The sequence below is a fragment of the Calypte anna genome, chromosome 15 (assembly GCF_003957555.1).
Source record: "Calypte anna isolate BGI_N300 chromosome 15, bCalAnn1_v1.p, whole genome shotgun sequence".
NCBI classification, from domain to species: Eukaryota; Metazoa; Chordata; class Aves; order Apodiformes; family Trochilidae; genus Calypte; species Calypte anna.
This window is the reverse complement of record NC_044261.1, coordinates 6,712,595-6,733,749: the sequence shown is the minus strand read 5'-3', so window position 1 is coordinate 6,733,749 and position 21,155 is coordinate 6,712,595. Positions and strand designations below refer to the sequence as shown.

Sequence of the window (21,155 nt, the reverse complement as noted above, 5' to 3'; positions counted from 1 at the left end):
TTTGTTTTGCCTCTTGATTAAAACTGGGGCTGCCCTCTCCGGCTACGAGCCCCCATCAGCAGCCGCTGAGCCTGCCTCAGGGTGAACTTTTCTTTCTAAAGCGTGTTCCTGGAACGGCAAGCATGGTATTTTATGTAGCAGGTGCCGACAAACTAATAACTCTTCAACATCGAGGAGTTAAACGACGACTATTTTTCAGTGTAAGTCGCCGATTAAAGGAGCTCCGCCGGCTGCCCGCAAACACAACTCGCCGGGAGACGCCCTCAACAAAGATGGCGGCGAAAGCCTCGCCCCTCTCGCCAGGAGGCCCACACCCAAGATGGCCGCCGAGACGACACCGCCGCCCAGGCCTCGCTCTCCCTCCGCTTTTCCCTATGGATGGCATTCCCGGAAAATGTGACGCTCCAGCTCGCGTGTCTCGGTGGCAGGCTCCGGAAGGTCCGCCCTCCCCCTCCCCGCTGCCGGTGCGTTCTCTATGGCCACCGTGCGCCGGCTCCAATGGCCACCCTGGCTCCGCCCTGATCAGCTGAGGGTGGCAATGTCTGTTGACAGGAGCCGCCTCGGCAGCGGGACTGGGTGTAAGGGCCGGCTCCGAGGGGAGGGGGGGCCGGGCCGGAGGGGGCGGGAGGAGGCGGCTGATGCGGGGGTGGAGGGGCGGGGGGCGCGGCACCCCCTGCCCTTCCCTCGCTGCTTTTTTCTGCCGGGGGAGCGGGACCCGTGGAGGGCGGAAAGTTGGGGAGAGAAGTGAGCGCAGGGAGGGAAGGAGGGAGAGGGGGAGGCCGCCCCAGCCCGGTCCCCCTCAGGCGGGGAGCGGCCCTGTGGGGTGGGGGCGAAGGGAAGGGGTGGGCTGGCTGCTGGGGGGCCTAGGGGGAGGGCTCTACAACTCCACACAAAAGGCAGCGGGCAGGGCAGGAGCCGGGGGGTCCCGGGGGTGTGAGGGGCTGCGGGGCGGTGGCGAGAGGGCCCGGCCCCGAGGGAGACGGGGAGAGAGGGGGCTGGTGCTGGCGGCCCTGAGGGAGCCCTCTCCCCGTCCCCGGATGCTGTGTGATGGTGGGGCTTGGGCTCGCTTTGTTTGTTTTTGTCAGATGTGAATCCAAATGGAGCGCTCGGAAGGAGGAGAGCAGAGCCAGCAGCAGCCCTGGGGGAAGCTGATCCGGCTGGGTGCTGATGAGGCAGAGCCGCACGTCTTGCTGCTGAAAAGAGAATGGACAATTGGTCGGAAGAAAGGTGGGACAGGGACACGCTGGCGTAGGGCGGTGTTCGGGGGACGGCAGCGATCCCCCTTCCTGACCTTTAAAACGTTGGAAGGTGGAACTGAAACTGGTTGGGTTTGGTGCTTTCAGCTGTTTGAGGTGCTTGCCAGACAGTCCCTCATCCCTGATGTGCCTCTTGGCTCTGTGTGAAGAGGAAGTTTTACACTGACCTTTTTTACCAACTTGTGACATGTGGACATTTAAAAGTGAATATTCCTTTCAGGTTCTCTGTAACAGATCTTACAATAAGAAAACAATTAATGTTGATTCTGAAGAGTTTCTGTTTATCGTTCCTGTTTACGTGCTTGTTTCGTTTCTGTGGTTAAAAGAAGTTGGGACTGCAATGCAAAATGCTTGTGCTTTCATAGAAAAGAAAACGACCACATAAAAGCCTTTAATTCTTCTGGCTATGTGAAGATTGCCAACAAGTACTGAAAGTTTCTCTGAGAGTGGCTTTGAAAACTTTACTTACAGAGTCTGGGGCGTTTGCTATTTGCCTTTGTTTTAAAGGATTTCATGTTTACTGGGTTTAAAAAAATCATCACAGTGTTTTAATTGGTTTTACTCTGCCCTGACAGCAGTACTTGTGAGTTTCCTGTTCAAGCTATTTGACTGGCCAGTCATATCATGTAAATAATCTTGAACAAACACCAGATGCTATAGGTCTATGAGAAATTCAGATAGTATATTTCAGGAAAAATGTTTTGCCTATTTACATTTGTTAATACACATTTAGATTGCTTATCTTGTTGCCTAAGCCCCAGGTAAATTTGTAGAATTGAAGTCTAGTTGCAGGTTATCTTGCAGGAAAAAAAAAAATTTTGTGTGTTCTGTGGCTTCCATAACTGTTTGCTAATGGGTGAGTAAAATGAGTGATTACAAGCATACCAAACTTTGGGTGGTAAGCATTACTCAGAAAATCTTCAGGAACATTAGAAATGCTTCTTTAGAGCATTTTGTCCTTCCTTTTCCCATATGAAAATCTAACTCCACAGAACAGAATGGAAATGTTGGCATGGTCTTGAATAAAATTCAGTCTACTGCCTTTCAGTGGGCTTCCTAGCACCACAAGTTCTGTGGCAACTGGTAACTCTAGTTGTTGATTGTGTGTTTAGTATGAGGAATGGACTAGTTATAAACTGTCACTGGCATGTGTTGTGGCTACCTTCTTTCTGAATGTTGTTCTTGCAGGCTGAGTGCACCAACCCGGTGAATAGGTGGAAGTGAATCATGTTTGTTAATTATACCTTTCATGTAAGCAAGTACTTTGAGTCATTTGTGAGATAGATTAGTTGAGCACTGCCTTGAACATTCAGTGTTAAAGTGGAATTAAAATGTTAGATTTGCTCAGGGCCCTGGTGTCATAGGCAGCAATGTTTCTATCATGTCAACATTGTCATTAATCTCCCTTCAGATTTATTAATGTAATGGTGTTGTCAAGAGAGATGAAGAAAATTTTTCTGTTTAAACACAAACAAAAGAAAAATAACACAGAAAATTCATCAGTTGTTGGTTCCCTCACAGAATTCTGGGTGAAACAGAAGTTAAATCCAACAAAATGGTTACAATGATGTGGGAAAAGTGCTTGGTGCTCTGTGATGGATTCCTCTAGAATTTAGATTGGACTACTGTAAAACAGAGTAATTGTGATTTGTTCTCCATCTCTAAGGGTTAGGATTGCAGGGTAAAATGGGAACAAAACCATCTTGAAATGGCTGAAATAAGCATATATCACATGGAGCAATCTCACTGCATGTATTTATATTTCACATAATAGACTGTGTTGCTGCCTACATGCCAGTAGAAGTTTTGAACTCCTGCAGATGTACATGAGTCAGTTTGTTGAGCATTTATAGCCATGTAGAATGCTAATCTGCCTGTGTAATGTGTATTTTTAAGCATGCTGGAAAATCTGCTTTCTTTTTAAGGTTGTGACTTATCTTTCCCTGGTAACAAGTTGGTGTCTGGAGATCACTGTAAAATCATAGTGGATGAAGAATCTGGTCAAGTGTCATTGGAAGATACAAGGTTGGTTCTTCTCTGAACTTCTACTCTTCTTTTTTAGTTTGAAGTAAACCTTGTGTATTACTTAAGGCATCAATAGTAAATCCTGATCTTTTTTTCTTTTCTGCTTTTATACCTGAGGTAGTGTGGGTTTTTTGGCTCTTTCTGAATATCTTATTCTCTACAAAGGAATTCATAGTTTATTGGGTAAAAAAGTACTATTAATGTGATGGTTGTGTAGCAAATTTCTTTAGCCTTGTGAAAAAAGTGATGACAGCATTTTTAAAGCTCTTAAGTGTGCGTGTGCCTCATTTCAGGCACTTACAGGGGGAAGAAAATGCAGTGATGATCTCAAAGCATGAAACAGATGTGGATTAAAAATCTGTACTTGTAATACATTTTTCTAGTAATCAAGGTATCTGTACTTTATTTAGCAGTGCTAAATTTTATGAAAAAATATATCAGGCCTAGCTAGGATGTCTAGAAGTGGCTCACAATTCTCCTTCTCTGATGTTATCCCAAATTTCAAGACATTTCAAATAACAAGTTGAGTCATGTTTGCCTACTATGATTGTCTCACAGTGTAGCTGTAAATCCAAGCCTGAGAAGCCATCCCAGCTGTTTTCAGTTGCATGTAGCTGGTAGGATTGGTTTAGAACAGTGTCAAGATAATACAAGCTAAAGGAATTGTGAATGATGCAGAAACATTCCTGCCTTTTTTTCCCCCTGCATACACACACACCCCCCAAGGCAGAAGGTGCAGACAGTAGAAAACTACCAAAGCCAAATTAAAGTCAGTTTTCTTTATAATATATTCATGGAAAGGTGTGGCTTGTTACATGGTAGTGTAATTTGCTGCATTTATGGAGTACTGCCAGTTAGCTGTTTGCACATGTTACACTTCTGTGTATCTAACAAAAAGATTTAAGATTGTTTGTGTTCTTGCCTGTGAGATGATATGAAGTGTGGCTACCATTTGCTGCATAGAAAGTAAACAGGTTGATATGACTACATGCAGAAAACTGTCTGTTCTTCTGGGTTTTCCAGTGTTTGTGCTGAATATCAGATGAGCTCTAAAACATCAAGCAGGCTGAAAGAAGAAGATTTTTGAATGTTTCATTTGGCAACACAGATGTCCAGAGTCCCAGAAAAATACTGCAGCATCAGCTTTATCTTCTCTGAAGTGGAAAATAGTTTGGAAGCATTGCTGTGGTTAAGCTCAGATTTTTCTGGAGAAGGGGAGTACATTGCAAGAGGCAGCCAGTGCAGGACAGTTGAACTGAGTGGTCATTGTTTCTGTATTACAGCTAAATCAAATAATATCATCAAATGTGTGCAGGCAACCAACACTGTTTTTTAATCTCCCTGGTAGTATAATGAGTTCTTGGACCTACTTTGGAAAGAGTTACCATAAATTTGCAAGTGGAAGGAAATGTGTAGAGAACTCAAAATTATTAAGTGAATAGGTGTTTGGAAGTAGCAAAAGCCAAGTGTTAGCAAACACTACAACAAAGTATTGGAAGTAGTGGATTCTCCATCCCTGGAGATATTTAAAAAGAGACTGGATGTGGCGCTCAGTGCCATAGTCTAGCAACTGCAACGGTGGTAAAAGGGTTGGACTCAATGATCTCTGAGGTCCCTTCCAACCCAGCCAATTCTATGATTCTATGATTCACAGACTCGCCCTTTTTGGGGTATGTTGCCACTTTTTTTTCCAAACAATGGAACACTAGCAATACTAGTTGCTTTATACTACTTAAACCAAAAATTATACAAGCTGGCCTAACACAGTGGAGCCAGTAGTTGGCTTTCTGTAAGTAAAACCAATTGTAAGATGATCTGTTTGGAAATAGAAATTCTAAAAGCAACCTAATTTTTTAAATGACCTTTTCTAGTCTGCTCTTTATTCTTGTTTTAAAGGGTTCTAAGCAGTAAGTGATACCTAAGAGCAGGAAAGGTTCATTTACACAAAGCTAATATTCATGTGACAAGCAAGCAGATACTGCCTTTCTGTGAGAACTGGAGGTTGATCTTCAGTTGGCCCTGGTGTCCTTCCTGCTACAAGATTCTCCTCACACTACCAGTCAAAACTGCTTATGTGAACATTAAAAGAAAGGAGACTGACACAGTATAGGAGGGATTCTGTAACTTTCTACAATTCAAAACTAATTTCATTTTACAGTGTGTTCAGGATAATATGCATTTAAATAGCAGATTACATTTAAAATTGTTAAAGCCAGAGTTTTACCATAAGTTAAATTCTTTTCCTGGATGGGTACTGGTAACTATTAAAACGTAAAATTGCCGTTTTTGCTGAAGGATACCAGAGTATCTTACAACATATGTATCATTCACCAACTTCAAAAGTAAGGATGTTGTGAGTGAAGTGTAGCTGTTCACATCAATTCTGCACGACAGCTGAGCTTGCTTGAGTTTGCTGATGTATTTTAGAGAAGCTTTTGATTTTCTGTGTTAAGTGATACCAGTTTGTTGTGACTTCATTTGTGTCTTGGGAATGCCAAATTGTTCATTAGATGCATGCTTTAGTTTTACCTTCTGGAAAACTAAGGAGGTCAAATTCAATGGTTCCTAGTTTTGTTAAAGTACCTCTGACAGGTTTCAGGGAACATTGTAAGCTTTGCTGTTTCTATTGCTGTCAAAGGAGGTGCCATTTTTACTTCAACATCATGTTTTAGCATCAATTTTAAGTTAAAAATTAGTATAGTCTCTAACAGGCTGACTAAAATGATTTTTTTCTCTTAATTGCTAAACTATGGCATTCTTTTAGTGAAATCTCCATACTGCCTTTTCTTTGGTGCTTATGTCTTTCAGGCTAGTCAACATCTGTATCCCTGAGGTTAAAAGCCAAGCTTAAAATAGTTTTTGTGCTTACAGGAGAAGTTGGATGATTCTTGGATAGAGTAAATATCGATGTGACTCAAGATTTTTGTTCATTTCTTGGTGTTTAAAATAGCTTTTTTTTTTTTTTTTTTTTTTTGGTCTTGTTATTTATGTTGGATTAGTTGATTCAGCCATGTAGCTGGTGAAAGAAGTAGCACAGGTAAGAGCAAGAACTGATACCTTGATCCAAGTGATTCAAAAGGATTTGCTTTTCCTTTTGATGTTAAAGGTAATCCTTTTGAATTTGTGTCCAGAAAGGTCAAGAGTTATGAATTTGTAGTTTTTCTTCTCTGTTGATGTTAAAACCCGATGAGATTTGTCCAGGTTGGTTTTTAAAAGAATAATAATGAGAGGAGAAGGTGCTTATTTCTAAATAACCATCCCTCTCCTCCAGGGAGAAACTCCTCTGTTTGAGGAAGGCTGTTTTGTCCTGGGCAGAAGTAGCAGCCTCCAGGAGGTGGCAGCAGAGGTTTGCAGTTCTTTATGCAGGAGCTTTGCTGAGGGTTAGAGGCAGATTTTTCTGCTCTTCATACTTGGTCCTAATTACTGAGGTTTGATGTCAAAAGTCTGAACTTCTACAGTTATGCAGCCCTGAAAGTTTTACAGCTGAGCTGGAATTATTCGATATTTGAATGACTTGACTCTGTTATAAACAAACACTAACAGCTTGTGTATAAAACATCACCGACTGTGAAGGAGCCTCCATTAATCACCATTAATTAATACCTTCATTAATCAGCAATGCTTTACAATTTGCTCTTCCTCAGTTTAATTTCTTCCATGAGTCTTGGAGTTTTTATCAATATAAAAATAACTAATTTCAGCTCACTTTTAAAGTTATGTATAGTTTTTTCCACCTTCTTGCTTTCGAGTTGCAAGCGTTCTAAGTAACTTTGGAATTTTAGGGTGTTTAAGATTTGAAGCAAGAGAAAAATGGGAGAAAAATTAATACCACTTGGTATCCCTGACTCCACAGGAAAAGTACCTTTTTTGCAGAATATCTTAGAAGATTCCCAGTGTTAACTGTAAAACATAACCTAGAACTTTTTGAATAGAATTCCTATTGCCCTTTATTCTTAAATGGTGGACATTGTACAGAAACAATCACATGATTGAGACATTGGCTAAATGTCTGGCACCTTTTGTCAGCTACCATCTCCTTACCAGTAGCCACAAATGAGGTTTGAAGTTGCCATAGCTCTGAACTTCTGTCTTTGAGACAGATTTTTTTTCTGAACTCTATTTTTCTTTTTTATTTTTTTAATCCTGGTTTACTACTTTTTTTTTTTTTTTTGAAAGTACAATAGATTATCATCATTAAAAGTGTTCATGGTTTCCCTGCCTTCTCCATAATTAGGAGAATATTTATGCTAAGTTATCTTTTTTTTTCTCTTTACAGTACTAATGGAACAGTAATTAATAAACTGAAAGTGGTGAAGAAGCAGACATACCCTTTACAGACTGGAGATGTGATCTATGTTGTTTACAGAAAAAATGAGCCAGAGAACAGTAAGTAAATTATATATTCTTAAATGGCATACTTAGCCATTTCTTTGAGTCATGAGAGAAAAGAAGTATTAGTACAATTGAAAGAGAATTACTCAATATTAATGCAAATAACTTGTTTCAAACTGTAGAAGAGAGCATGAATGTGCCAGTTTTTACAGGGGCAAATCTAAGCAACTCTCTGAAATTCTAGAAGCATACTACTAGAAGTAGTTTTGGAAAAACTAACCTATGGAATGGTAACTAATGAGGTCCTGGTCGTGTGCCCAGTGCTTCTTTTAGAAGTCACATTGCTGGGGTAGTTAGTGATACATTATATATCACCCTGAAGCAATGATATGACAGCATGATATCTAATATAGAACACAAGATTGTATTTACAATATTCATACAGTAATAGACATAGGAACTGTTGAGCTAAAAAGTTCTAGGTATATACATAGTTGCTACTAAAATGCTTCCTTTATGAAGTTGCTGTTAATTATTTATATACAGATCAGACAGGTTTTGTTCAGTATTGTTTTAAATAGATCCTAAATTAGTTTCTGGATGAACTTTGACATGTCTTAATCTGTATATTTGAGAGTTCATGTATCTTGCAATGTAATGAAATAAAATTGTCCGAGGAAGTTGAGAAGTGAGCTCAGAAATAATAAGCTTCTTCAAAGAACTTTCATTGAAGTATCAGTAAAATACAGTTTGTTCCAAGACAGAGCAGATTTTAGGTTTAAGAAATTATTAAACCCCTGGTTCCATGGCTGGCATAAGTTAAATGTCACTTGGAAGCTCCTCTGCCTCATTTGCTGAGAAGAAAAGATCTTGCTGTGCTGTTCCTAATATTAGGGACATTTTACAGTAGAGGTGACCTCTCATTTGCCTTTTCTGTTGTCAGACACTTTTGGTAGATGTTTTTGTATGAGATTAAGTTTAATAAATTTTAATTCAATGATTCTGATGATTTTTTTTTTAAAATCTCTTTCAGATGTTGCTTATCTTTATGAATCCTTAAACACAAAGCATGATGCAACTCAAGAACCAGTAGGTAAGGAATTGAAGATCATTGTAGAGGAGCTCAGCTCCAGTGACTAATGTAACCCTTGAGGGAGAATTTGATTCTTTGGAATTTTGCAGCCATGATGGTGGTGACTGTCACACAGATCTTTTTCCTTTCCCCGTTTCCAACCGTAGAAGTTAACATAGAAAACCAATGCCATGTGACCAAAGATACCTCAAGTACAGGAAGAAGTAATGATGAGACTCAAATTACCTCATCACCATCAGCTACTCAGTCTTGTTATGAGGAACCACAGCCATCTACTTCTACATCTAACCTCTTTAATGCTTCTTCTACCTCTCTTATTGAGTCTGCATCTGGTCAGCAGGATAATCCTTCTACATCTGGTAAGAATTGTGTCAAGTATTTAAAGTTTGATATCCCACCACTGTTAATCCAGTTTTTAATTTTAAGTTTAATCTCTTGCCCCCCATCTGGGTCATTAGCATTTGCTTTGCTAGTGAGAATACCAGGTGGATTTGTGCATTTTAACTTTTCCTCTGAGTAGGCAGGATAATTCCTGGCAGCTGAATAAGGCAGCTGAGAGAATTACTTATGCTCAGAGAGGAAGGAAATGCACAAAAATCCTAAACTGTTCTGTCTTTACAGTAGGGTTTTGTAGTGGAGCAGTGGTGAAAACTTGGCAAATCTATGTGGCTCATATAGCAAAGAAGATAGGAGTGTTTATGCTCATACAATCACTCTGAGAAACTACTCTGCCACTGTTATGGGTGCCAATCACCTGTCCCCTTTTCCTTGCTTAGAGTTCTCATACCAAAATGTACCACATGGATCCCTAGTCTAGTGCCCTGCATTCCATTGGCAAGTGTAATACCACAGTACTGCATGAATCTTAAAATAGAATTGGAGTGAGAAATGCTACCTAGAAAATGGCATTTGTCAACAAGTCATTGGGACTTTTGAAACATTTTCCTATGAAAACAAAGCTTTGCCCTCTGCTGTGATCATGACCTGTTAAGTATGATCAATATTGCATAAATCCTCTGCCTGGCATCTTTTTCAGGAAGACCTGGTGTGGATAATACTCTACAATTTAAAGAGGAATGAGGATTTTAATTGGGGTTACACAACTAATAGCTTGTTTTTCCCCCAGGCCTTCCAATTATTCAGGATTGCTCAGAGTACCTGTAGTATAGTTATGCAGACATTGCTTCTTTGCTCCACTTTTTCCTTTTCAGATGTCTGGATAGATGTGTGTGCATCATCAATGTATAAGTACCTGTTTGTTTTCACGTGTCCTGTGTCTGCATGCAGCTGTGTTCATGTTTCTGGTTTTATTTTGCAGGATCACAATCCTCAGTTTTCACTCCCGTGCCTGCTTTCCCTATATTAGAATCCACATGTCTAAGAGCACTGCATGACAAACATGAAATGGATATGAATGCTGAGACTTCAGAAATCACTGACAAAGAAAAAGCAGAATCAGATTCTCAAAGGGCAGAGGAGGAGGAAGGTTTGGAACCTGCTAAGAAGAAACCAAAAGGAGGCTAGTATACTGCAGTATTACACAACCTATGTTGCACTCTCTAGTTTAAACTGATGGATGAAAGTTTAAAAAACTTAATTAGATACTTCAAGTTATGTCCATTTTTCATAGAAACCCAGTGATATTAACAAACATAAAAAGAATCTGTCCTTATTTTTCTTATATTAATATGAGATATTAAAAATGCATGCATATCAAACTAGAAGATCTTGAAAGGTTGTGTTAAGGGGAGATAATGCTTCATAATGTTTGGGTTTTTTGTTCAGTATTCTTTTAAATAAGAAAAGGAAGACCACCCTAACACTCCCCCCACACCAGATTATGTCAACAAAAATCTTCAAAAACTACATACTGTGGAATCTTCTATCTTTGTAGATGATGCTTGTCCAAATCTTCCACCAGCAGCTCCAAGTGAATGCATAATTAAAATTGGCTCTGAAGATGCAAAAGCATCAAATGTGAAACCAGATAAGATGGAAGAAACATTAACTTGCATTATCTGCCAAGAATTGTTGCATGACTGTGTCAGGTATGTATGAGTGACAAAAGCTGTAATCCTGTGGTAACAATACATGAAGTTCAGTGACACTGGTCTGAGGCCAGGATATTTAGGGTTTCCACAAGTCCTTCTGAGTCCCTCCCCCTGCTACCTCCCCCCACCCCAATCTATATAGTCACATCAATGCTAACCAGTTTTTGAGTGTTATCTGTGTATCTGAAAAATGAAAGGTTGGTGGTTTGACTCAGTTTCTTTCATTGTTTTCATGTTTGTGTTTCCCAGCTTGCAGCCTTGTATGCATACTTTTTGTGCTGCCTGCTACTCAGGGTGGATGGAAAGATCTTCTCTGTGTCCAACTTGTCGTTGTCCAGTAGAACGGATTTGTAAAAACCACATTTTGAACAACTTGGTTGAAGCTTATTTGATTCAGCATCCAGGCAAGTTGAACAGCATGTGTACTGTGACTGATTAGTCCATTTAAATTCTAATGCTTCTGAAAAATATACTTGAATATGCATTTAATTAACTTCAATCATGGCCTCTTGAAAACAAAACGTTAGCTGCTTGGTACTACACTTCCATTAACAGACAGGAGTTCTTCAATAACTCTGTTACCAAAAAATAAGTTTTATAGAAATGAAAACACAGTAATTGTAACTGTGTTGATGAAGTAGGGTGTGGATATGGGATGTAAGCTATTCTTTTCTCTTGGAATTTGAATTTGGTTCTCGTGCCAGATAAATGTCGTAATGAAGATGATGTTCGCAGCATGGATGCCAGAAACAAAATTACTCAAGACATGTTGCAGCCTAAAGTGAGGAGATCATTTTCAGATGAGGAAGGAAGTTCTGAAGACCTATTGGAATTGTCAGATGTAGATAGTGAATCTTCAGATATCAGGTATGTCTGTTTAAGCTGTGGGCTGAATTAGATTTACATATGTTTGAACACAGAAACCCACAAACAGCTTCACAAAGAGTTCCTGCCAGTAGAGAGTGATTCTATGACCATTACCAGAATATCTCATTTTTGTTTCCAAGTAGATTCATTCTTACCAGTAATTATGTTGGCAATTATATTGGCCCATCCTACTGACTCTTGATCATTCAATGAAAAATAATAAAAGTTAGAATTTCTTAGAAGTCCAGCAAGATTCAATCAATGAATAAGAGTTCTACCTGAATTGACCAGCTTCGTGTCGCATATGTGAAATTACCTTTTCCAATTATGAACTTGCTGTCACGCTGAGAAGACAGATTTCTGGCTAAGATCTTGTCAGGAATCCATGACCCTTTCAGTGCAGCTGCAATGTTTTTTTATGTGTTTGCTGTATGGTACTGAATGCCTGACCTAGGGATTCCCAGGCACCAAAGTATTATCTCTTTACTTCCAACATCAAACCTTTTTTGCTGTATGTCTAATGTGGAACAGAAAAACTCTTCCTCTGGATAACTGTTCCAGCTTTGTTGCTCTCTTTCACATTTATCTCTCTTCCAGTCACACACAGCTTCAATTTTTTTTCTTAACTACTTGGGGAATACTACAAAACACAACGTTTCTAGCTGTTCCAACAGCAGCAGTCTTCACAGCTGTGAGGTGCTGAGTTATGTAAACTTCCATACATTACTGGATGAAGAAATTCCAAATTTAAACTTAGAAAATATGACCAACCCTATCTAGCACAGGGGTATGGGTTATATGTATTTGCTATGTGTGGTTTCCTGTGACCTTATTTTATTCTTTCAGCCAGCCATATATAGTATGCAGACAGTGCCCAGGGTATAGAAGACACTCTGTTCCAACTCTGCCTGGTACAGGCCAAGAGACAGAAGCAGGAGGAATGCAAGCACCGGGAGATGCACCATCTACATCAGCCAACTTCCCTGCAAGTCAGTATCATGAAATGTTCTCAGTAGTGAGATACATTACAACTCATGAGAGCAAACTCACTCTCATAGTACTGCAAGAGTAACCCTGCTTCACATAGGTGTATTGGCAAATAGGAGATTTGACCAGGCTTTTTTTATGGTTGTCCAAAATTTGTTGATTGTTCTTAAGCTGTTCCATGTTCTGAAATATTTTACACACCTACATAGTTTGGAAGTCTGAATGCCACTTTTCTACACATTTATGTTATCTTTATAAAAGTGATATTGCTTCCTTGTTACTTTCAGATTTTTATGTTGCTAATATTCAGTAAGATTCCTAGTCCAGATTGCAATCTGGTACATTGTTCAGTCTATTTTTTTTGTTTTTGTTTTTCTGTTTTTAACTCCTCTAGCTGTCCAGGAATATGTGTGTCCTGCTCAAGGAAGTCATGTAATATGCACCTGCTGCTTTCAGCCAATGCCTGACCGAAGAGCAGAGCGTGAACAGAATCCTCATGTTGCTCCTCAGCAATGTGTGTACATTCTTTTTAATTTATTTCTTTGTTAATCTTGGCTACAGAAGTAAATCTCTCATTTTTAATTAAACTCAAGTCTATACTTGAAGAGTGTTCTGCATTTGAATATTTTTATATGGACTCTTGTAACAACAGCATGAAAAAATCTTCACAAAATTTATTATTCCTCTGTAAAATTTATTTTAAATGAAAGTTGTACTTTTTAAACCAGGTTTATCAGGACGTTTACTGATTTATAAGAGCAGTAGTTGTTGAGTTTTTTAGTGTGTAGGTCCTTACAGGGTTTTCTTTGTTATTTCACAGGTACAGTTTGTCTGCAACCCTTCTGTCACTTATACTGGGGCTGCACTCGGATGGCGTGTTTTGGCTGTTTGGCACCATTCTGTGGTATTGTGGAATAATCTGTTTCTTATGAGCCTGCTCACTTTGCAATAATGTCTGTCTGTCTTGAACTTTAGGTAATTTAAGAAACGTAATAAATTAATTTGTAGCACAAATTGTGCAAAAGGAAAAAAAGCCTTTGTCCTCACATCATAAACATAAAAAAATTCTTGAGTGGTATCTGTCTTAACTCTTAACCTTCAGAGGATTTAACTTTTTGTTTTCATACCATATTGTGTTATAAAACTGCACTTGTTAAGCACACTGCTTTCCCATGTGAAAGGAATTATGGTATATTTCAGCCTAGTAAGAAAATCATACAAATCAATGCAATCTTACCCTCATAAACGTGCAGACTTCTGAAACTCCAAGTTTTAGACATTTTTAAAAATAGATTAGAGCAGCTGAAAATACTTGGCTGCAGTTTGAAGCTAATGGAATACCCTTTAATAGTGCAGTTAATTTGTGCAGATTAGTGGTAGTGTTTGTGGACTAAATGTGGAATTGTAAAATCTCAATATCTTGTTTTTGCTACTGGAAGTTATATAGCACATGCTTTAGCATATGTTGAATGCAGTAATTTACTTGATGCTCACATGAGCCTGTTCATATTATTTCAGGTAACAGTTATCTTCAGAAAATGTGTGAGGGCTGTGAGGTCGAGGGAATAAACACTAACTTTTCTTCTTCTTTTTCTGATTAGAAATAAATCTTGGTGATAAGTGTTTAGATGGAGTCCTAAATAACAACCACTACGAGTCAGATATCCTAAAGGTAAGTTTAAAAATCATGATGTATGATGCATAATAATAATTGTACAAAGTTTAAGATGTACTCACTTGTGAAATGATAGTCATGTGTTGCCTAACAGGCACTGTGGCAGCATTGTGTCTCTTGCAGCACCTGATTCTAAAAGGCAAATCCAGTGTTCAGTTGTTCAATCTATATGTTCAATGACCAAATTACTGTATTTATATTGAAAGTATTTTGGGGTGGCAATTTGACCCTTTCAGTCTCTGTATTAGAGGGCATACTATATTCTAGAGATGCATTACATTAGAATGGCCTGTTCCCTTGCCACCCAAATTAAAAACAATTTTAAAAACTGAAAATCTTGATTTAAAGTAAATGTGTCTGAAATGTATCTATTTGCATTTTTTTGGCAAAAGTAAGAGTTGTAAAAAAAAGTTACCAAGTGTAATGTTTTATTTATAATGAAAGTGTCATACTAATTAAATAAGGCTCATTCATTTTTACTTGTAATTAGCACCCCCTCTTTTTGAAAACCCAGTTAGTCCTAGATTCAGAAATATTTGAGGGTGAATGACTTTTTTAATGTTGAGACACACTTTTATGCTGGAGATTTTTCTAGATTAAACATGGAAATTTCTCTTTTCAGGATTACCTGGCATCCAGGGGTATGACATGGAAAAACATGTTAAATGAAAGTCTCTTAGCTCTTCAAAGAGGAGTCTTTATGTTGTCAGGTATGTGTTGTGTTAGTTTTTGTCTGTCTGTAACTCTCTGTATGTAACTCACTGCCAAGAGGTGAACGTTCTGTGTACATAATCAGGGCCTTCATGATATTTTAGTTAATCTAACTCTCACAGTGAGTTCTCATTATGAACACTCTGGTTGCCTTCCCAGATTACAGAATTACTGGGAACACAGTGCTTTGCTACTGCTGTGGCCTTCGGAGCTTTCGGGAACTTGCCTACCAGTTCCGGCAGAATATTCCTGTTGCTGAGTTGCCAGGTGAGGATTGTGTTGCATAGTAAGGGGGAAAAGTAACATGAAGAGTTAAAGTCAGTGTTATCCTTGGTTTTTTAGTACCTTCATGTTGTCTGGTACTAATCTCTTCTCAGGGATAATACCTTCTCCTGACTGCTTTACTTGTCAGCTGCTAAGTTTGCATATAGTTACTGTCAGACTCCCTAATGAAGTTGGTTTTTTTCAGTATGGCTTCCCATCTGTAGAGTAAATATATCTGCATAGAGAAAACAGGAATTCACTAATATTCTGCACGTAATTTAATTTCTTTTCCTACTTAAATCCATAAAATGAGGCACATTCTGAACAATTTCACATTTTACCAGCTCTCAGCTAGGAGCAAGAATGCTTTCATAAATTAATTCTAAATCTGTTTGCATTTACAGTTTTAGTATAAAATAGTATGCAAGCAACTGTGCCTTCTTCAATCCCAAGTCTGTTGGGAACAGCAGCTCTGCCAACAGTCTGCTTTAAAATGTTACTTTTGCCATGTAGTTCCTGGTATTAGCCACAGCTTCCTTGTCTGTAACATTTTAGAACTCTGCTTCTGCTTCCATGGGTAATGACACTCAGTCTACCTTGTTTCTCCTTAGTATTTCCATTTTAGTGTAATGACCTCCTGAACAGCTGACCTAAAACGTGTGTAAAAGTGGAATGAAAACACCAAACTCTACCTTAAGTCATAATTTCTTTTTAAAATGGAAATGTATCTGGACGTATGCCCTTTGTCTTAAAGTCTTCACAATTGAAATCCATCTCTATTTAATAAAATTATAGTGAAATTTCTGACTAGCACTGAGAACCAAAGCCTTTCATCCTAAATCTGCATGAGCCTAACATTAAGAATTAATTTTTTGTCTTTCACTAGGTGCTTTGTTTCTAGAAGGTGTACCCATATAGTTTACAGTCATTTCTTGCCAATTATGTCTTGGTTCTATACAAAGCCTGCTCTGTACAAAGCCTGCTCAGATGATTAATTACCACTAGCAGTGGCTTCATCTACCTCACCTTATTTAATGACTTCTGTAATAAACATAGGATTTAATTTTCTTCTCTCACAGTGACTGTCACCTCCCGTCCTGATTGCTACTGGGGGCGCAACTGTCGAACTCAGGTCAAAGCACATCATGCCATGTAAGTTACACAATGTAGAAAGGGGTTTGAGGCTTTGTTGGTTTTGGTTGGTTGTTGGGTTTGGGTTTTTTTGTCATTTTTATTTTTAACACAACTTTTAAATGAGTCTTTGTCAGAAGGACACCACTAGCACTTGTAAGTTGAGGTACCCATTGCTGACACGTCTTTGAGTCTTTGTTTTCTACCCAAAACTCCCTCCTCATTCCTGTTCTTCTTGCAGTGAAGCAGCTTCTCATTTGCTTGTGTCTGCACCCACTGCATATACAATAAATAGCCCTGTATGATTCCATTTGAATGTGGAGCAAGAGAAATTTGGAACATTTAGGAACCTGCTGTGACTCTGCACTTCCTGGTTTTGGGGAGGTCTCTGTTTCAGGCCTCTGACCCCAACAATTGGGTACATGGTGAAAATTAAATACACTTCTTCAGTGTTTTAATACATCTGGGAGACATGGGCTCCTCGTGTCTGGTCATTCATGAGAAATGTTCATCCAAAATAAATCAGTCTTCAATTAAAACACAAAAAAAAAAAACCCAACAAAAAAACCAAAAGAAAACAAGGCCACTGGTAACAAATGCAGTTTCATCCCTATGAAAAGATGCATGTGTGGTAAGACAAATACTGAAGACTTGTAAAACAAAACAAAAATTATCTACCTCAGAGCTAACTGTTCCAGGGAGAGTAGAAAAATCCTTCTTCCTTTATGAATAATTCTCTACATTCTCAGTGCAATTTAAGACAGAGGAGCTGTAACCCCTCACTGAGAAATTGCTTTAACGAATAGTAGATTCTGCAGTATCTCTCTAATGGTGTAATGAGCATACACACTTAGCATAATTCCTTTAATATTTCAGGTGCTATGGGTTGAAAATAACCAATCTGTACAGCTCATGAAAGCAGATCATGAGAAAGACTTGTAAAATATTCATCCTTAGTCTCTTACAAATTCAGAGGGTTTTACCTAATAACTTTCAAAAGTAATTTGGAATTTAAGTTGCAGATATAATTCAAAGTGCCACAGCTATCTGTAACTTCATGTTACAGAACAGTCTGTTTTCCCAAAGGAGATTTTGTTTTGAAGTATTAGAGAGGTAATTTAGTATCAAAGCACTTGCCTGTCATCTTTCTTTATGTTGTGGTGGATAATTCTGTCTAGAGTGGAAATGATGCAGGGGTTTTACCTTTTCTTCCCTCTTATTTTTATTGGTTTCTTTTTTTCTTTCAAGCATTAGCTGTTTCTAGAACTTCACTGGCTGCTGCTCTTATTTCCAAAAATCCATAAAAGCAAACAGTCCTGTTGTACCACTTCTAGTTATCCATATATTCTATATATTTCATGCATAACCCATGCAAGAGAAAGAGATCAATAGGGAGATGGTTTTTTAGAATTGGAAAGAGGTACCTCATACAAAATTGTGTTATCTTTTTGATTCAGGAAGATGGTTTTGCCACTCCTATAGAACCTAAATAATACAGAATTAAAAAAACTTTTTTTTTTTTTCCCCAGAAGAAAGTTCTAAGCCAATGAAAGAACATGTTTATGTTGAAATGTATTATTAGCCTGGTTAATTCTAGTTCTTAGTGACTTGTGTAATGCTGTCTACTAAAAATTACTAATGTGTTACAGAGCAAAATTAATTTGCTGGTTCCTGTTTAAATTGCCTTCTGGGTTTGAAGTATGCAGAAGTATAAGGGAGTGCTTTTAATAACAGGTTTCTGTGTGCATAATAAAACTAAAAAGGGTTAGGCAGGAGAGATGTTGAAAATCCTGTTACAGATAATATGGTAGTAGGGTATGATCTAAACAGGTTCTGAAAAACAGTTGTTAATGTGCAAATGTTCTTCTTTAAACTGTTTAACATAAAATGCTGAGTCTAATTTTGTTGCCTGACTTCTGAGAACTTTGTTACATTTTAATACTTTTTTTTTTTTTTTTCCTCCAGGAAATTCAATCACATTTGTGAACAAACACGGTTCAAGAACTGAATATTTGTAGTCTGTAGGGAGGGGACAAAAACCTGTTACACTGCTTGTACAGTTCAAGGCTTCAGGGGACCTTCTTGGATCCCCCCATAGCAGGGACTCAATAACTTTTACATCAGGTAATCTGGTGTGAACTTTTTAATTTGTAGAATTTTACAGCTGTACGTGCACAAGGTAGATTTTTATTTTTTTTTTTCCCAAGAAAGTGCAGCAACCATTGCATTCCATCTTCATGTTAGTGTCCCTGTATCACTTCAGTGAGGAACACAAACAGAAATCACACACACAAAAACCAGCCATATCTTGGGAAGACCTAAGAGTAAGGAGTGTATTTGCACTACTTGTGAAGAACTAAGAAAATCCTTAGACTTAAAATAGAAATGTTTTCCAAAGTATCTGATGGATATTTCAAGAGCCATTAATATTTAAGAGAAGGAAACTGTCAATGTCTGTTTGTAACAGCATTTTGCAGTAGTCTGATATTTTGTCACCACCCATTTAATTTGGGCTTGAAACCACATTAATGTTCACTTAAAAAAAATTTCTGTCCATTGAACAGCTGTTTCAACTTAAAGCTTCTACCATGTGCAGTGTTGTAGTTGAAGTAGTACAATTCCTTAGTTTAGTCATGTTGATGATTTTATTCACATTAAATTACAAAAATAATTGCACAAAAATTTGAAAATCACATATATAAAGTTGGGGTAATACTTGAAGCAGAACAGGCTCCTGCTAATATTACTTCTGTAGTGTTTTATTTCAGAAGACCAAACAATGCTTTTGGCATGGAGCAGCCAGTAGGACCCACTGGTTCATTTTTTAATTTCTTTTGTTTAATATTGTATGCTAAATATGTACCTCTGCCATACACCTGTTTTCTAGTATGCATACACTGGTGAAAACGTAGAAAAAGTTATAATTGAAAACAAAATATAGCAGCTTTACTGAAAGGAACAATCTTACAGAAAATAATTCAGTTTGGACAAATTGTAGCAATACGGAGGCATTGCTGGATTGGGCTAATGAAGGGGAATACTGGTGTCACTGACATGAAAGATGTAAAGTTGATTTTTATGCCTTCTGCAGAGCTCTTTCAGAAAATGTCCTGAGCATCACTTAGAAAACAAAACAAAACCTAAAAAATATCAGCACAACCCATCACCCCCTCCAAATTGACACGATCTGATCTGTTTCATCATAATCCAGTAGCTAATGTTCACAAACCTCAACTGGGACAGTTTCTTTTTCATCATACCAAGAAGAGTGAAACAGAGTGAGGAGAAAGCATACAAAGTTACCTCTGTAAATACCAGATTGTTTTTAAGTATGCCTTATTTTATGAGCCAGATTTATACTTCAATAATAAAAAGTGCACACACAGTATCTTGTGATATAATGGAGCACAAATGATGCAGCACATCATGTCTACTGGTGTCAATGAATTGAATAGCTATTTAAAGTAATGAACATCTTAATATGAATGCTAATTAGAGTGATGCATTTCTGTTTAGATTTTTATTTTATAAATAGCTGTTGCAAGGATGGGTCTGTTGGCCATGCCTGTATGCTATTAAAAATACACTTTGGTGTGGACTTCTCTTCCTAATCTCTGGGCATTTTCTCCTGTGAGTAGGATTGAAATTGGATCTGGAATAATACTTGAAACTTCTTTTAACAAAAGTGTGTTTCTTTTAGTATTATTAACAATGTTCTATTGCTTCTGTATTTGTATTTTATGTTTAGATATTTTTTTTTTAATGGTTATTGTATCTTCTCAGGACAACCATTCCCAGCTGGTTTTGATCTCATTTTCATCTCTGGCTGTGCATGTAGCAAACTGAGTGCAGTTGTGGAGATCAAGCCTTTGCACATTAGATGCAGAAAAGTGCTTTGCATTCTCATTCACCACTTCCCACACCCCAGATGGGCTTTCAGCATAGGCTTGTCACTGTGCTAGTGTTCAAGCCTCTTGTGCTGAATGTTTTTTATTGGTCAAGCATAATGTGTCTACAGTACTATGTACAGCCTCACTTGCACTTGAACTCAAGTTATATTCATGTAGAAATGTATTATGACTTTAGGCAAAAAAAAAAATGGGGAAAAAACCCCAACAAACAACAAAACTCGTGTACTTAACATCTAAACTACCTGTGCAGTAGAGGTTTTTCAAATTCCTGTTATAAACCTCTCTTCCTTTTCCCTGTTTCAGATAATTAATCTGCCTTTCTATGCATTTAGGGTTGCAATAGTGCAATGGAACAAAGGGATTTTTTTTGTCATTTATATTGTACCAGGAAGAGATGAGAAGTTAACTTGCAGATGGGGAGGGTGAATAAATCCTGATCTTTATATGCTCTTAAGTAAGTAAGAGTATCTGTCATGGGTATTACATACTCTATACATTAGACCTTTTAAAATGTATGGTTACCAGGTGATAGTTAATGTGATAAATTTACAAACTATGCTTGGTGTAATTGTTTAAATACTGTAAAGGTGCAGTATATTTTTAACCTGTCTAAAGCACACCCCCACCTCCTTTATAAGAGAGATTTGGAAGTTGAGCATGAAATGTGGTAGATTAGATGCTGTGAAAACTGAGGTGATTTTGATAGGATTTAACATAGTGGTGAACAAAGTATGTAGTCTCTCTCTTTGAGAAAGTTCTTTTATAAAGAAGGTGGAGAGTAGTTCTTCCAGTTCTCTTCTGTGATTTATTTTTTTCCTGAACTAAGAAGTTATTAAAAAAAAAATTGTTGAA

General features: G+C 38.0%; 1 protein-coding gene across 6 annotated transcripts; it reads left to right on the top strand.

The window, feature by feature from the left end:
• Nucleotides 1-319: 319 nt before the first annotated feature.
• Nucleotides 320-21,155, top strand: CHFR (checkpoint with forkhead and ring finger domains). 6 transcript variants are annotated; one of them, XM_030460639.1, is made up of 18 exons: nt 320-438; nt 1,086-1,227; nt 3,182-3,281; nt 7,558-7,667; nt 8,647-8,706; nt 8,853-9,065; nt 10,025-10,225; nt 10,601-10,754; nt 11,007-11,161; nt 11,462-11,624; nt 12,471-12,613; nt 13,006-13,125; nt 13,432-13,515; nt 14,213-14,283; nt 14,909-14,996; nt 15,157-15,264; nt 16,341-16,413; nt 18,358-21,155. In XM_030460639.1, the coding sequence occupies exons 2-18, from the start codon at nt 1,098-1,100 to the stop codon at nt 18,398-18,400; spliced, it is 2,016 nt and encodes a 671-aa protein (XP_030316499.1). In that variant the 5' UTR covers nt 320-438; nt 1,086-1,097; the 3' UTR covers nt 18,401-21,155. The 6 variants fall into 6 exon arrangements, with proteins under 6 accessions (XP_030316499.1, XP_030316498.1, XP_030316497.1 ...); XM_030460638.1 differs by having other exon boundaries at nt 320-464; XM_030460637.1 differs by lacking the exon at nt 320-438 and adding an exon at nt 459-578.

Bases quoted from the DNA above. Each gene is read 5' to 3' on its own strand.
- CHFR (XM_030460639.1), top strand. From the start codon at position 1,098: ATGGAGCGCTCGGAAGGAGGAGAGCAGAGCCAGCAGCAGCCCTGGGGG. The intron at 9,066-10,024 runs GTAAGAATTGTG...TTTATTTTGCAG, and splicing joins GGATAATCCTTCTACATCTG to GATCACAATCCTCAGTTTTC. The intron at 11,625-12,470 runs GTATGTCTGTTT...TTATTCTTTCAG, and splicing joins AGTGAATCTTCAGATATCAG to CCAGCCATATATAGTATGCA.